At 42.9% G+C, this 17,907-nt stretch overlaps 1 protein-coding gene across 4 annotated transcripts in view; it reads right to left on the reverse strand.

Moving 5' to 3' along the window:
- Nucleotides 1-11,867, reverse strand: part of PLCB4 (phospholipase C beta 4) — a 131,146-nt gene extending 119,279 nt beyond the window's left edge. For all 4 annotated transcript variants that reach the window (XM_065400906.1, XM_065400905.1, XM_065400908.1 and 1 more), the window contains exons 1-4: nucleotides 11,784-11,867; nucleotides 6,837-6,917; nucleotides 6,451-6,510; nucleotides 4,948-5,091 (exon numbers count right to left, since the gene is read on the reverse strand). In XM_065400906.1, coding sequence (XP_065256978.1) covers nucleotides 4,948-5,091; nucleotides 6,451-6,510; nucleotides 6,837-6,917; nucleotides 11,784-11,867 — 369 coding nt within the window. The remainder of the gene's footprint in view (nucleotides 1-4,947; nucleotides 5,092-6,450; nucleotides 6,511-6,836; nucleotides 6,918-11,783) is intronic.
- Nucleotides 11,868-17,907: the final 6,040 nt, after the last annotated feature.

Consider the following 17,907-nt stretch of genomic DNA (forward strand, 5'->3'; position numbering starts at 1 on the left):
TATTAGAGCATAAGCTTTCGTGGGCTACAACCCACTGGACTTCAGGATGGCTTTTGACATTCTGATAAGTAAGCTGGAGAAATGCAGGCTCGGCAGAACTACCATTAAGTGGATACATAATTGATTAAACAACCGCAAACAAAGAGTAACTATTAATGGAATGATGACAGATTGGAGGGATGTTTCAAGTGGGGTTCCACAAGGATTTGTTCTGGGTCTGGTGTTGTTTAATATCCTTATTGATGACTTGGATGTAGGTAGAGAAAGCACATTGATCAAGTTTACAGATGACACAAAGATGGGGGGGTGGGGCGGGGTTGCCAATACTTTGGAGGATAGAGCTAAAATTCAGAGGGATCTTGATAAATTGGAGAACTGGGCTATAGACAACAAAATGAAATTCAACAAAGACAAATGTAAGGTGCTACACTTGGGGAAGAAAAACCAAATGCACAAATACAGAATGGGGGATAACTGGCTTGGCAGCAGCATTGCTGAGAAGGATCTGGGAGTTGTGGTGGGTTTCAACCTCAGCATGAGTCAGCAGTGCGACACTGTTGCAAAAAAAGCAAATGCAATTTAGGTTGCATTAACAGAGGCATAGCATGAAAGTCATAGGAGGTAATAGTACTGCTCTACGCAGCACTGGTTACACCTCAGCTGGAGTACTGTGTCCAATTTTGGTCACCAATGTATAGAAAGTATGTAGAGAAACTGGAAAGGATCCAGAGACGAGCGACAAAGATGATCAAAGGGATGGAATGCAAGTCATGAGAGCAAAGGCTGAAGGAACCAGCTATGTTTAGTTTGGAAAAGAGGAGATGAATGGAGACGTGATAGCAGTCTTCAGATACTTGAAAGGCTGCCATAAAAAACTGGAGAAAAGTTGTTCTCTTTTCCCACCGAGGGGCAGGACAAGAGGCAATCAGTTCAAACTACAGCAGAGCAGATTTAGATTAAATCTCAGGAAAAACTTCCTAACTGTAAGAACAGTAGGACAATGGCACAGACGCCTCGGGAGGTTGTGGAAGCTCCTTCACTGGAGGTTTTCAAAAGGAGGCTGGATAGCCGTCTGTCTCGGATGGTTTAGACACAACAAATCCTGCATCTTGGCACAGGGTTAGACGAGATGACCCTTTGGGTCCCTTCTAACCCTATGATTCTAAGACAGTTATTACCCTTTTTAATCCCATCCAAGAGACTCTCAAACAAGGCTTTTTCTTCCTTCTAAAGACTCTCTATAGAGAAGGGGAACAAGGGATATTGTTAAAACAAAAGCCTTCCTTAATACTGTATATTTTGAATGCTTTAACTGTTTTTCCTTCTTTTTCTGTACCTTTAATAAGAGAGTAAAAAGATTGTTAATCGTGTGTTTTCCATGCTAATAAGCAGGCTGAGGACTCTGTATTCCAAAACCTCAAACCTTGTTTAACTGTTTAGTGTTGTTCAGTGACAGGGTCATGTTAACACCCTGGACTCTCTGGGCTCCTTTATTCCATCAAAAATAACATAACAGTGCTCCCCTATTTCTCTCTTCCTGCGCCCATGCCAGGGTCCTCCATTCCCACCTCCCACCTATGCCAGGGGCTCTCTGTGTGCCCTCCACTTCCCCCTTCCCCCTCTCCTAGGGTCCCACAATCTCCTCCCACGCCTGGGGTTCTGCATGTGCCTACATTCCCCCTATGGCCCTATTCCTTCCACTACTCTTCTATTTTTTTCTTTTTTCATTTCTTTCTCTTTCAGAGTGTTAATATTTTATAACTATACTGGGACTATGTGCAGAGCTAAGCTGGGGGAGAGGGATGGGCACTGTCAACTTGTTCTTTGATCTGTAGACAATTAGAAAGGTGGGTGAAGCTGCTGGCTCAGCTAATCAGATGCCAGGGGGGTCCATGTATCACCCATGTCCCCCTTTCTGTTTTTCTGATTGTGATCAAAATCAAGAAGGTTCTGCCCACAAATGCCTAGAACATTCCCTAAATTTTGGAACTGACCGGATGTGGTGTTGAAAAGTTATGACAGCCAAACAGAGAAATGCCATTGAGTTGAGTGTTAGACCTCACTTCGCTTGGCCAGCAACATGGGGTATGCTCAAAAAGCATCACTGGTATGCTGGAAAGCATTAATTCTAGTTACATCTGTGCAGTCTGACTTTCATAAGAGTGACTGGTGACATTCTTGTGAGGTATGAAAAATTAGCCTCATATTTTGTAACTGCATTTAAAGGGATATTGTAAACTTGAAATCTAGTCAATAAAAAATAATGAGTTAAAGGTAGTTTCAAGTATTACATCCTCTTCCAAGGTTGTAATTTTATAAGCAGTTTTTCTACTTTAAAAAAAATTCTCTCCCCTGTTGCTGTGCTAAAGACTCACACAAACTATCTGCACGGCATTTTTTTATTTTGTCTGTTTTAGGAAGGGGTGAATAACTCCTCGATTGAAAACACAATACACGTAAGCTAGACGGAATCCAAACACCCAAAACGGAGTCTGGCTTAGGAGAGCGGAGATAAGACACGCTTATTATTGGAACACACATAACTGGATCTTTACAGCCTAAACATGTCTTTGCCATGAGCCCTAAGCAAGGGGCAGTAGATTATTTTGCTGCCCCTGGAGCAGACCAGATGGCAGATTGTGACCCCCCACCACCAAGAGTCACATATTTGCTTTTCAGGTTCCCCACTGCTCTGAGGGGGAAATATCTTGTGTCAGGTCTCTAGCTGTCACAGCAGGCTCCTCTTTGTGTGCCAGTGGAGCTACACTAACTGGTGCACTGTGGGGAGGAGGGGGAAGGAGAAGAGCACTCTCCTGTCCCCAGCCCCTTCCACCCACCTGTAAAGAGGTGGGGAAGCAGCATCTTTATGGAATCTGCTTTCCCTTGACACTGCACTCTATGGTATCAACACCCTGGCATGAGGGAGAGCGCCACACCCCCTTGTTCCTCGGTGAGGCTGCACAATACAGGCCACAGCGTAGCCTGTGGTGACCAAGACTTATTTTGTCTCTCATCTAGAAGGTAACACTTCCAGAAGCAGAACTATTCTGGGGCACTGGCTGAGGACAGAATTACGGACCCGGGAGTAAAGAGTCACCAAACCACTTTCTGCAGTGCCAGGTGGTGTTTTTGTCAAGTATTGACCAATCCTGAACCTGATTTAGCTTATGACGACCTCATAAGGGATCTCAGAAGGTAGTGAGCACTTTCAACTCCCTTTGAAGATACTGGCTCTCAACAGCTTCATGAGAACAACAGGCACAATTACTGAAAGGCCCCCACGCACATCTGGAATGCTGAGACATAACCCCGGTCCCCTAGGGTATGTCTACACGACGGCTGGCCCAGGTCAGCTGACTTGGCTCATAGGGCTATAAAACTGCAGTGTAGATGTTCAGGCTCAAGCAGGCCAAGCCCAGGTCAGCTGACTGGGGCCAGAAGCGGCTGTGTCGCAGGTTCATTTATCGTAGCTTCCTAAACATGTGGTCCTGCCACTTCACTAAGGCAGTTTTCCTTTAGCTCACAAGTAGTATTAGGCCCATTTATTTATCACATACAAAAAGCCAATACACTACAACACTCCAAGAACTCCACTGGCTTCCCATGCTTTCAGATGCAGCCAAGGTTTTGGTTTAATTCTATAAAGTCCTACATGCTTCAGGGAACGACTGTTTTAAGGACTACCCCTCTCCTGAATCATCTTTGTTAACAATCTCTGGGTGTACACTTTTGGAGACCTTTAGCAGAGAGTCCAAAGCTGTAGCGCAAACTCCCAATAAGGGCCTGTCATAATTCACGGACAATCCGAGTGCAAAGTAAATCATGACTTTTTGGTTCATTTTGTCAATGAACAAGCAGCTCGTGGGCAAGGAGCTACCTGTGTCGATCAGTGCAGCCCGGTAAACTTATTGTGACACTACATTTCATCTTTATAACGTGTCCAGATATTGTGGCAATGGGTGCAGAAAGTACATTTTAAAATATATAATTAAACAAATGTATGGATCGATCTCTCTCCTCAAACCAAGGAGACCAAAACACCTTGACCAAATCAAAAGATGGCTAACTAGTGTGTCTACAAAATATTCTAGAGTACATAGGAGAAATTATTCTGGTAAGCATACAAGTGAATTCCTACAATAGCTCTCTCCTTTTTTGGCTCCCAAAATGTTTTCAGACCACGATTTTGGCAGGTTACTTCCCTGAATACTTTGATTTCAGAGTCAACACGTTGAATGTACAGAATAGTCAAACAGACTTAATGTATCCATATTAGGTATACAAATAGGTCTTCTACTATGGAGTTTATTCATGACACAATGTTTAAGGGGGAGTGGTGCCAAGCACTGAAAAGAGAGGTGTTATATATTTATTGTGTGTCTTGCTGCATGATGGTTTCAGTGAATGGTCAGGTTATGCTTTCCATCTATGAGGCTTCCAATAATAAAAAGGAAAGAGGAAGCAGAAAGCCAAGGGATTTAAGGTAAGCCTAGACCAGCGGCGGCTCCAGGCACCAGCGCTCCAAGCACGTGCCTGGGGCGGCAAGCCGCAGGGGGCGCCCTGCCGGTCCCTGCGAGGGCAGCAGGCAGGTGGCTTTTGGTAGCTTGCCTGCGGGAGGTCCGCCGGTCCCGCAGATTTGGCGGCAATTCGGCGGCGGGTACGCCGAAGCCGCGGGGCTGGCGGACCTCACGCAGGCATGCCGCCGAAGCCGCGGGACTGGAGACCTCCCGCAGGCATGCCGCCGAAGGCAGCCTGCCTGCCGTGCTTGGGGCGGCAAAAAGGCTAGAGTCACCCCTGGTCTAGACAGAAAACACAGGTGTGATTGCAGCTCAGGTAGATACATCTGAGATAGCTTTATTCTAGTAGTAATAAATTTGTGGCAGCTTGTGCTTCAATGCAGCCTACACTTCTTCCCCCGCACCCGGGCACTGTTTAACTGTGGAATACCTTAGCTACTTCTGCATTTTCTGCTACCATGTACGTGAAGCTGATGTTCACCAGATCTGTGCCACTGCAGACACACACTATCCGCCCTTCCAGGTCATTTTCTGCATTTCCCACAGTCTCAAGAGCAGCTAGTATTTTGGGATCCTGTTAAATGGAACAAACGCCTTGTTAAATGCACAGTACAAAGATTAAGTCAAAAACACATCTCAGGTTCACATGCATTAAGACTGTAAATATTTCCCAGTCACCTTAAATGAGTTCTTTCATTTAGAATCTATGGGCATGGTTGGGAAAAAAAATCTAATTTAATAATCACTGAATGTGGCTGAATCATAAAAGCAGAGAGATAATTGCAGTATTTTAAATACATTTCAGAAAATTACATACATTACCTCCACAGAGAAGGGAAATGGAAGACTTAAGGACTGGTAATAGTTTATGGAAATTCTTAACTCTATCTAAATAAATTATTCCAATCCAAATCAGTAGTGACCAAAAGTAGTTATTTGCATGGAATGAGTGGGTGATTTCTATCCATTTCTTAGCAGCACATCTGGTGCTCTTTGGTACCTTTACTAGCAGTCAAGAGCCATAGATTTAATAAGCCCAGAGACTGAACTATTCATAGAAATTGGGAATATTTTGAAGCATATTTGAAGTTTGAAGCATATTCGTGGGGCATCATGGGGAAGTCTGCACTGCCTTAGCCCATGACCTACTTTGTTGGCTGAAGATTTCAGTCTATTACCTTGCAAGAGAACTAACTTCGCTAAAAAATAAATAAATCTATGATTAAAGTGAAAAATCTATTATTTTTAAGTAGAACCACAGTCTGATTGAAGCTTTTGTATTTGACATCACCAGACAACTAGACAGCAAAACTCTTAAAGAGACACTGTGAAGCAATTATGCCCAAATTTCATCTCCGAAAGATGTCTAATTTCCAAATGCATTTTAAAAAGAAATCTATATTAGAAAATATTTTAAAAGCTACGATTTCTGCAGAACCCTCAGGTGGTCCCTCTGCAGATTGCCATTGAAACACCAGTTAATAATCACAAGTCCCAGAGCTGTCCTGAAATAATTGATAATTTAAGTGTCTAAAACAAGGAAGCAAACAAAAATTTCAGTGAAACACAGGAACACATCTTGAATGACCAAGGAAAAAAATTAAACCAGAAAATATTTTCAACCTCCTAAAATGATGATATAATAGTTCAAAAAATAATTTAAAAACCCTTGACAGGATCCTTTTAATATTTAGTGCCCAGATTTCACAGCCTCTTGGAAGGTCAGCACTGACATAGCATTACCATATTACAAATCCTTGACACTGAAATAAAATAAAACCACTTAATCTTAAAGCTAAATGTTTTAGGCTATGATTTTACAAGCAAAATTGTGCTGGCAGTATTTTGTAACAAGCTGCACTGCATTCCCCACTTCACCTTCAGCTTAAACACTCTTTGTTTAAAAGAACAGTATAAACTAATTACAGAGTACCTTTGGTACAGCTCCAAGACGAATACTGTTGATCAGGGAGCATTCTAATACCTGTCCTTCCTAGAACGGCAAGAGAAAGCATGTTAGCTAAAAGGTCTGGCGAAACACAGTGCAGATCCAAATAGGAAGTGAAGCAAAAATAAACAATGAGTCTTAAATGCAATTGCACTTAATTAACACAAAACAGGGTATTTTCTTTTCATGTCTGTTAATAACCTGTCAAGTATTTCACTTATGTAACTTCTAAAAACACAGGAGCCAAGCTATCTTACTGTAAATACTTACAAAGCCACATGTAATTTTTTGTGATTAAAAATTAGCCAGGAAACAAACCAAGTGCAACAACATAGGCAGACAGTAATGTTCCTGGTACAACAGTACTGTACCTTTCCTTCACTTTTCCACCTTAGGAAAAAACCAAATTCATCCACTTGAAAGAGACAGTTTGGTTCGAAGACAAAGGACTCCTGTTGAAAGGGAAATATAACAAAATATTTTGGTGATGTTGACAAATATTGTCAGGCATTAATTTGCTGCTCAAAACTTAAGATCTTTTACCTTTTCCCCAACTGCCTTGCAGTATTGCCAATCCCAAGCATTCAAAAATCATGAATCAGTTGGCAGAAATCATGAGATATTTTTAAAAATCTCATGATTTTTAAGCCTAATAAATATTAGACCTTTTTTTTATTTGACTTCTGGTTTTTGAGACATTACAGCAGACTCAGTTCTCATCTTCAGGCCTTTCTCCACAGCCACAAGTGCTAGAAACTTCTCTTTCTAAATGAAAGCTGATTTTCTCACCTAATCACAGGCTTCCAAAAAGAACCTCACCAAATACTGTGAGGCTTGCAAGAACTGGCAGCACTGCTTGGGATCAAACCACCACATTTTGCAATGACTTTTGGGATTCAGGGGAAGGGCTTTTGCAAAAGTTGGACCCTCACAGAAGAACTTCTAGAAAGTACACACAAAAATATATTGCAGAGTGTTAGTCTGGCAGAGGAGATAAGTATATAAAGCAGTTCGGAAGGAGTGGAAAACCAAAGAGATTAGATTAAAAAAACAAAACAAAAACCAATCAGGTCAGCCTTACTAAAAAAACCAAAACCAAAACATGCATGCCCACCCCCAAAACTATTTTAACGTCAGAAGTGAAACTAAAAGGTAAGGAAACATCCCACTGTGCCGAATCAGTCATTTCTAAAGGGAACAAAAAGCCCAGCCTCGGCCAATCTTTTTTTAATTAAAAAAGATTACTTTATAACAAACAGCGAGCATGTGTGCAGGGAGCAGAGATGCTGTGAGTGACAGAGGGCAGCACTTTATTTTGTGTGTAAAGGAAAGGGCTGCAGTTAGGTTTTGAAAACACCCTGTCCTCTCCAACGCAAGACAGCCAGGGCAGCAAGCCCATGCAGACACACGGGGCCATTTTCCACACAAAAGGCTCATGCGGACAGGAGGAATTTTAAGTTCTCTGACTCAGTTAGCACCATCCCACAAGCCCTCCATGCAAGGAACACCCATTTAAGTTAATAAGAGTTTTGCTGCAGGATGGGCCACAAAGAAGCCAGATCAGCCTACTACCTCACTCCCTTGACCCAGAACACATTCAGCACTGAAGAGCATCTGCCTCTTAAATAACAGCACAAAGCACATACAGCACTTTTCAGCTTCAAAGCACTTCGCAAATATTAATTACTGCAGCACCACTGTGAGGTAGGAAACAATTATCTTCATTTTACAGAGAGGGAAACAGAGAGAAGAGTTAGAATTTGCCATAGATTCAGGGACAGAGTCAGGACTGGCTATCAGGTGCTTCTTGGGCCCTCTTCTATATCCAGGCTGCTAGACAACAGCTTACTGCCTTTTCCTTAATCCTCGCACTTCATAAAATGTACCGGATGCAAACTTCCCAGAATCACAGGTTTTATAGCTCCTGGGTATCCCTATAAAGCTGCATATATAAAAACTGCAGCTAGCCACCTGTTAAAGGGAGAGACTTTTAAAATCTGCATGGAATAGAGCAGTGGTTCTCAACCATTTTGGGTTCAGGGCAGGACCCATTTGTAAATGTTTATAGCCTGTCGTCACCCAGTAAATAGTCTGGGGGTGGAGGCCCTGGCATAGGCGCCGACTTCTGCTCACGCCGGTGGGTGCTCGACCTCCCTCTTCCCCCGGCCCCACCCCGACTCCACCCCTGCCCTGCCCCCTCTCACCCCTGCTCCGCCCCCATTCCAACCCCTTCCCTAAAGTCCCTGCCCCAACTCCACTCCCTCCCTGCCCCTATTCTGACTCCTTCCCCAAATCCCTGCCCTGGCCCCGCCTCTTCCCTTGAGTGCGCCACATTGCCGCTCCTCCCCCCTCCCTCCTGGAGCTTGCTACGCCGCCAAACAGCTGTTTGGTGGTAGCAAGTGCTGGAAGGTAGGCGGAGGAGCAGGGACGCAGTGCGCTCAGGGGAGGAGGCAGAGGAGGAGGAGGAGGAGGTGAGGTGGGGTGGGGAGCTTGGCTGCCGGTGGGTGCAGAGCACCCACTAATTTTTCCCCGTGGGTGCTCCAGCACCAGAGCACCCACGGCGTCTGCGCCTATGGGCCCTGGGGTGTTTTTGGTCTGATCCTGCCCCCTGGAGAGGTTGAGTCGTGTCCAGCACTTACCTCACGGTGGCAGCTCCTGTGCTGTGGGGCTGGCTGGACTTGGCTCTCTGCACCAGGAGTTGCAACCTCCAGGGTTGCGGTGCCACTCAGGTTTGGGCCCGTGCCCAATTGGACCAAATGTGTGTGAGTGGAGTTGTGACGTGGCTCATGGGGTGGCAGGGCCATTCACTCACCTTTGGCCTACCCGGACTCCCATAATCATGACAGCTGGGTGAAACCTGAGTGGTGCTGGGACCCCAGAGGTTGCAGTGCCTGGAGCAGGGAAGTGAGCCCAGCCAGCCCCATGGGACAAGAGCCGCCACGCAACCCTTTGAAATGTTCTGACAACCCAATTTTGGGTCCCGGCTCAGGCTGAGAAACCCTGGAATAGAGGTTCTCCTCAATAAGCAAGGTCAATGCAAATAAAATGGGGAAATTTTTCATTGCTTGTTGCGTCCCCATGTGACTAAAAGCTCTCAGTATAAAATTAACATTTCCTACAAAGATGGCCACATAATGGTCTCTGTTGCGCATCTCTGCTTTGCCTGTTTAGGATGGAAGTTCAATATAGAATTTCATTGGGAGCTGGGTGCCTAAATCCCATAGGCCCTTTTGAAAATCCCAAACTAAGATTATAAATCCTTCGCCGGAGGGCACTTGCTATGGGTATGTACAATGCCTAGCACAAACCTGGTTAGGATATCTAGGCATGATAATAATAATATCCCAACCAACCACAAAGGGGCTGGGCTTACAAGTGTTCTGTGGCAAAATTGGGTAAATTTACCATATAGTACTTACAGCAAACAATAAGGATACAGAATACCGCATGTTTTCTGCTTTAAATAAGGCAGGTAGGACCCCTATTAGTAGTCAGTGTAAAAAGAAGTGCACATGATTCAAAATGCAGTGAATGCAACACAGCACAGCACTTAATAAAATCTGATTTATACATACAACGACAAGGCCTAATTCCATTCCCAAATGTCCAAATAGATTAGGTAGGTGAAATTACTAGCAATTAAAATAAGGGTCAATCCTTTTTCCATTCTGAAGAGACCCACTGCCTCTGAAGTCTGTTCCAATGCTAAATGCTGTACCATTCACATGGTTAGTGCTGTAAAACTGCAGCCCTGGCCCTAGTCACTAAACAGAATGAAAATGCCGAATAGCACCGGACCTAGGACTGACCTCTGTAGGACCCTACTGGATATGCCAGCCCAGTTTCATGGGGAACCACTGATAACTACTCGTTGAGTATGGTCTTTCAACTAGTTGTGTACCCACCTTATAGTAATTTCATCTAGACCACATTTCCCTAGTTTGCTTATGAGAACGACATGTGGGAGACAGTGTCAAAAGTCTTACTATAATCAACATATATCACATCTACTGTTTCCTCCCTATCCCCTAGGCCGGAAACCCTGTCAAAGAAGGAAATTAGGTTAGTCTGGCATGACAAATCCAAGCTCACTATTCTTTATAACCATATTATCCTCTAGGTATTTACAAACTGTTTAATAATTTATTCCAGTATCTTTCCAGGTATCAAAGTTAGGTTGACTGGCCTATAATTTCCTGGGAGCCACAAGTTGTAACTTGTACTTTGAAAATGTCTGCCTGCCTTTAGAAGGGACTGAATAACCAACCCAGGACAGCAAGGAACCTGTTACTTTATCTTGTACTGTGCGAGAGAACAACAATGGGGTGATCATTATTAAACATTCTTGAAAGCAAAACCACACACATTCCGTTGGATCAGCTAAGCCCAATTTTTTAGCAACATTTACCAAACATGTTTCCTATTAGTTTACCTAATCCAGCACTGAAAGTGGGGGATAAGAAAGCTAGGTCTATCTTGGCAGGTGACTATGATACAAATACTTTTTGTTCATTTCAAGAGATTAAAGGAAAACATAATATCCCTGAAGGCATTTCTCAAAATACTTTTAACTTAGAGATTTTCAGGCAAATAAAAAAAGATTAAAAACAAACCTTAGTAAAACGATTTTCATAGGCAAATTGATGTTGAATATAAGGCAAAGGTCTCTGCATTTTATTTTGGAAGCTTATATCAAATGTTATGTCCCACTTTCCTTTCCTTCAACAGACCTGGATTAAAGTGTGGCTGAAAGCAGGATCATATTAATCATATTCCAGATAAAGCATAGGTCGATTGACTAAAGGAGATAAAACCACCCTTGATTTTAAATGGTGTCTTTGATTTACAGTGTAAATGTTTTGGTGACCTTCTATTTTTCCATACAGCATGTAGGTTCTTAGTCTATTTTCACAAGTAGGAGCACTCATTCCAAAAATAGTAAGTTTAAAAAAAGGACAGTGTTCACTTTTGGGGGGGAATGTGCTTTGTGTACTATACTATGATGACTCCACAACAGAGAGCTGCATGTCTGTTACAGACAGAAGGGATTTAAATCAAAGTGTTTCGCTTACTCGGGGATTATTTTCAAATCGGAGGATTAAATCAACCATTACAAAATGTATTTTAAATGGGGGTTTTTGGTAGCAAGAAATTGTATCGTAACAAAGTGTTAATATTTATTTTCTACCTTCATGCAGATTTTCTGTTTGAAACTTTTATTTGTTTAAAATCTTAAGAAAAAAAATATTTTTGTAACATTTGCAACATCTAGAAAAGAAAGGGAAAGGGAGAGGAACATTATTCAACTGGCCCCTTACCTCTTCGTATCTGTCAAACACAGCTCCATCTTGCATAAAGGAAGGGACTGACTTCTGCCAGTTAAATTCATAAGGTTTTGCCATGATTATGTGTGAAAAACCTGAAATGAAATGGAAAGAAACAGCTTAGTTCAATTGTTGCTTTCTATAAGGAAGACTGCATAGACTGTTGGAGACAAACAGCTGGCTTTCCTTGCAGCAAAACAGTTTATAAAAACACAATCGTGGGTTTGCATATTAAGAGTTTTCCTCACATCATGTTATATTTTTTATCAAAGATAAACTAATTTTAAAAGTAGAATACGACTGAAAAATGTTTTAAAGAGTGACTAAACATGACAATTATCCAAAAGACGACTGCAGATTGTATCATTAATAGGGCCCTACCAAATTCACGGCCATAAAAAACGGACTGTGAAATCTGGTCTCCCCCCGTAAAATCTGGTGTTAGGTGTGCTTTTACCCTATACTATACAGATTTCACACGGGTGACCAATCTTTCTCAAATTGGGGGTCTTGACCCGAAAGGGATTTGCAGGGGGGTTGCAAGGTTATTTTAGGGGGGTCACGGTATTGCCACCCTTTCTTCTGCACTGCCTTCAGAGCTGAGCGGCTGGAGAGCGGTGGCTGTTGGCAGGGTGCGCTGCCAGCAGCAGCGCGGAAGCAAGGGTGGCAATACCATACCATGCCATCCTTACTTCTGCGCTGCTGCCTTCAGAGCTGGGCGGCAGGAAAGTGGCAGCTGCTGACTGAGGGCCCAGCTCTGCAGGCAGCAGTGCAGAAGTAAGGGTGGCAATACCATACCACGTCATCCTTACTACTGCACTGCTGCTGGCAGCGGCTCTGGCTTCAGAGCTGGGCTCCCGGCCAGCAGCCGCTGCTCTCCAGCTGACCAACTCTGAAGGCAGCGCCGCCACCAGCAGCAGCGCAGAAGTAAGGGTAGCAGTACCGCAACCCCCCCTACAATAACCTTGCAACCCACCCCACAACTCCTTTTTGGGCCAGGACCCCTACAATTATAACATCCTGAAATTTCAGATTTAAAATAGCTGAAATCATGAAATGTACGATTTAAAAAATCCTATGACTATGAAATTGACCAAAATGGACCGTGATTTTGGTAGGGCCCTAATCATTAATCAATTTAAATACCTGCTTAAATCAATGCAAGAGTTTAATTAGCTACAGATTAATGTACACCTAAGTAACATTCATTAGCACAGCTGTTAATATATGCAAGCATTTCACTGAAAGTAAGTGCTATAGCAGAATCACGTACTAAAAAGCAAAATGTTTTTACATTTTTATTCTGGATTTTTTATTTCAGAAGCCATTCACTCTACACAGAAAACCAGCTATTTTCAGCAATATTTTTATACGCATCTCATATTATCTATATTTATATAAGATATGCAGGTATATTATGCAGGTAATGATTCACAGAAGAGAATCTGTAGAGGAGTAGAGAGTACGGAAGGAGGTTTATCTACCATTACTGTGGATTTTTGTACAAGTTGAACGACACATGGACTAACATTCACTATTAATTCAGGATCCAACTAAAACATCAGGGTACAAAGTGCATTTGAATTTAGACAATGTTTTTTAAAAACCAACATAGTATGAGCAGGATACTATACCCGAACATGCCTTACTCATATTGCATCACTGTGCAAATAGTGCCATCGCATACCATTTAACACCCTGTCAAATACTGAATTGACAGCATCTAATGTACAAATTGTTATGTTCAATTTGGCGGTGACTTGCCTGCTTACAAGTGCACTCTAGGATGCACAATATCCTGATAGTTCCAGTAAATTGATGAGTGGGAAACTCTTGTATTAACAATAATGCATGTTGAATTAGTGTGGAAGGTTGGGAATCTCTCTGCCTCAAGGGAATCAACAATTTAATTTTTTGAAACCATGTATTAGCATGGCTGCTTCCGGATTCAATCACTATATTTTATCCTATAAAAAACTATCACATATCTCATAGGTGAAAACTAGATTATAATCTGGAATTCTGTAATTTCATTGTTTTTAAAGTCAATAAACCTGGGGGGAGGGATGTATTTAAAACCTTAGGGGCCAGACACTAATACTTTTATTCATGCTGCCCAGTATCCTGTTCTGTGAGAAACTCCAGCTGATTTCAGTAGGACTGTTTGTCATCAGATACTACACGTTGTGAGGAAAGATGGCAGAATCTGGCTGTTAGTCATTATCAAGGCTCCAACTTAAAATCTTTGGTCCAGACTGCGATGTAGGCACTGCGCTCAGCAAGGGGTGGTGTGTAAGCACCACCATCCCAGGAGTAATTCCAGGAGGCACTGTGTCAGACACGCCCAAGACACCACTCTTCCCATGCTTCCTTCTTGCTCCCAGGTGGTCGTAATATGCTGCTAGCCTATATCAGCAGTATATAGGCGAGACAGCCAGTGAATGTATAGTACAACCAAGGCTCTGCCAATGCCCTGCCCACTTTGCACACACCTGTTCCAGGCAGGAGGTGACCAAGTAGCCTTATTTATTCCTGCACAACCAGACGCAAGGTCCAGATAACCCATCCTGGTGTGTAGCCCAAGTCGCAACTGAGCCTATATGATACAATTTTAGTCCTGATTCTGCACTCCTTACACAGATGAAACTCCTTCTGAGAGCAGGATGAGCCCTTCATGATTAAGGCTAACCTGTAATGGTAAGACTGTGACAAATGCAATCTGCCCTGAGTAAGAGGCAGTGCAAAGCCATACTACTCCACGAGTAGTCCAGACTCTGAGAGGCACAAGGAGGCAATATTTCCTATGTCTGGGCTGGCTCAACTGCACACTGGCAGCCACAGTGAGGGGAGGAGAGTCAAGGCCCAGTCCATTCCACACACTTGTCAATCTATTCTCCACTCTTTTGCATGGGGGATGGCGTAGTGCCCCATGGAGACTGTCCTTCCATCCACACAATGGGCTCAAGAGGGGTGCCCCTTTTCCCTAATGCAGGCACACTGGGCAAGCAATGATCTTGCCTAAATGAGCATAGCGAGACGCTTACGTAAGACTCGGGAGAAGTCTTACTATAGGCTGTGTAATCAGAGTTATGGAAAACTCCTTTGCAGTGTTTGTGCATTACAGAATTCTAAATAGCAGACTAATATACTGTCAACCAGAATTAGAACACGGCTTCCATTAGGCAGAAAGAATGCTCTGAATTTCAACTTTTATTTGATTTTATCTTTAACTTCAGAACAGACATAAGTGTTCCCAAAATGAAGGACTGATATCTTCTTGCTCGCTCTTATCATAAAATTTCCTAACAAAAGAACAAATGGCCTCAAATGGCACCATTAGGAGACTTTGCCAGAGATAGTTTCAAGAACAGATACTTCTGATAAATTTTCCACTTAAAAAAATTGCCTTATTACGGAGGGGAAAACAACCCTGCATTTTTATGCTATTAGTCTTTTCACGTCCTGCCTTTTGTCAAACAGTCGTTGATATATATATCAAAATATATAGATCAACAGCCTACATGAAACCAGCCAGACCTTCTGAATATGTGAGTTCAATTTATGTACTTTTACTATCAGAAATATAACTGGACAGTGATATATAACATAATTAACATTAATTCTCTGCTTCAGCTGAAAATGCTTCCATTTGCACTAATGCGTAAAACAATAGTCACTATATTCCCAATAAAAAGAATTAGTGGCTATAAATAATATTATCGATTCTTCTCCAGAAGAGAAGACAAAGGATGGGTTTGTGAATAAAGCATGGGCTCAGGTTGTAGGGCACAGGGATTCTACTTGTGCTCTTCCACAAGCTTCTTCCATGACCCTGTCTGTGCACTCAGTATACCACTCCACAGTGGGAATGATGCGTACCTCATGGGGCTGTACAAGATTTTGAGATCCTTGCATGAAAGCCACCATAGTAGTATTATTTCCTTATTATTATTTAAAATTACATTTAAAATTTCAGCCTCTCCCCAGTTTTGATTAAGGGGGAGCTGCCTTTTTCCTCACTCTCAGAAAATTGCAAGTTAGAGATCCCTGTCACAGTTCAGGGTGACAGCACCTGTCTACCCCCTCGGTGATCCACCAAGGGCATCTAACTTTAAGCTCTCAGCTCCTCAGCCATCACCTCTCTTGGGCAGAGACATGTCTCCCTCTCCGTCCTGACCAGGGTTTTTCCAGGCTGCACAATTTCCTGTCTACACTGTGATATCCCAGCAAGCTAGACTGCCTAAACAGGCCGGCATCTGCACTTTGCTTACTCTTTGAAGGCTATGAATAGCATAATTGCCAGCAGTAATAAGTTATCACACAGCCCTTTCTAAGTAAGTATATTCATTCTTAAGGTGAAAGCATTACAGAGAAAACATTAAAAACAATACAAGTTCCTATACCTGTGCTAAAAGCTTACCTAAAGGTCACCAATCAGTATTATGGGGCCTCAGCAACGCAAAGTCCTTCCAAGCATTCCCAGGAAGAACTGCCTTTCCCGGCCTTGGACATTTGCAGGATCAGAAAGAATCACAGAAGTGTAGGACTGGAAGGGTCATCTAGTCCAGTCCCCTGCACTCAAGGCAGGACTACATAATAACTACACCATTCCTGACAGCTGTTTGTCTAACCTGTTCTTAAAAACCTCCAAATGATGGAGGTTCCACAACTGCCCTAGGCAATTTGTTCCAGTGCTTAACCACCCTGACAGGAAGGTTTTCCTAACATCCAACCTAAACCTCCCTTGCCGCAATTTAAGCCCATTGCTTTTTGTGCTATCCTCAGAAGTTAAAAACAATTTTACACCCTGCTCCTTGTAACAACCTTTCATGTACTTGAAAACTGTTATGTCCCCCCTCAGTCTTCTCTTCTCCAGACTCAACAAACCCAATTTTTTTCTATTTTTCCTTATAGGACATGTTTTCTAAACCTTTAGTCATTTTTGGTGCTCTCCTCTGGACTTTCTCCAATTTGTACACATTTCAGAAAAGATGTGATGCCCAGAACTGTACACAATACTTCAGCTGAGGCCTAATCAGTGCAGAGTAGAGCAGAAGGATTACCTCTCGTGTCTTGCTTACAACACTCCTGCTAATACATCCCAGAATGTTTGATTATTTTGCAACAGCGTTACACTGCTGATTCATATTTAGCTTGTGATCCACTAACCCCAGATCCCTTTCCGCAGTACTCCTTCTTAGGCCATCAGTTCCCATTTTGTATGTGTGCAACTGATTGTTCCTTCCTAAGTGGAGTACTTTGCATTTGTCCTTGTTGAATTTCATCCTATTTACTTCATATTATTTTTCCAGTTTGTCCAGATCATTTTGAATTTTAATCCTACCCTCCAAAGCACTTGCAACCCCTCCCAGCTTGGTATCATCCGCAAACTTTATAGGTGTACTCTCTATGCCATTATCCAAATCATTGATGCAGACACTGAACAGAACCATACCCAGGACTGAGCCCTGTCGGACCCCATTTGATATGGCCTTCCAGTTTGACTGTGAACGGCTTTCCAACCAGTTATGCACCCACCTTATAGTAGCTCCATCTAAGTTATATTTCCCTAGTTTGTTTATGAGAAGGTCATGCGAGACCGTATCGAAAGCTTTACTAGAGTCAAGATATACCACACCTACCGCTTCCCCCCATCCACAAGGCTTGTTACCCTGTCAAAGAAGGCTATTATGTTGGTCTGACATGATTTCTTCTTGACAAATCTTTGCTGGCCTCTAGAGACTCCAGTTTGAATGAGTAAATGCCAGACTCTCCAGGTGGTGGTACTTCCCCAGCTGGAGGAACCTATGTGAATTTGTCTAATGTCCCCCCTCACTGTTCTTAGTTCTTGGAGGGGCTGTGGTCATCGTCCTCCATGGAATTACATATAAATCCTGGCCTACAATACTGCATCAGACCAATGGTCCATCTAGCCCAGTATCCTGTCTTCCAACAGTGGCTAATACAGGATGCTTCAAAGGGAATGAACAGAACAGGACAATCATCAAATGATCTATCCCCTGTCATCCAGTCCCGGCATCTGGCAACCAAAGGCTTAGGGAAACTCATAGCATGGGGTTGCATCCCTGACCATCTTGGCTAATAGCCATAGATGGCC

The sequence above is a fragment of the Emys orbicularis genome, chromosome 3 (assembly GCF_028017835.1).
Source record: "Emys orbicularis isolate rEmyOrb1 chromosome 3, rEmyOrb1.hap1, whole genome shotgun sequence".
NCBI classification, from domain to species: Eukaryota; Metazoa; Chordata; order Testudines; family Emydidae; genus Emys; species Emys orbicularis.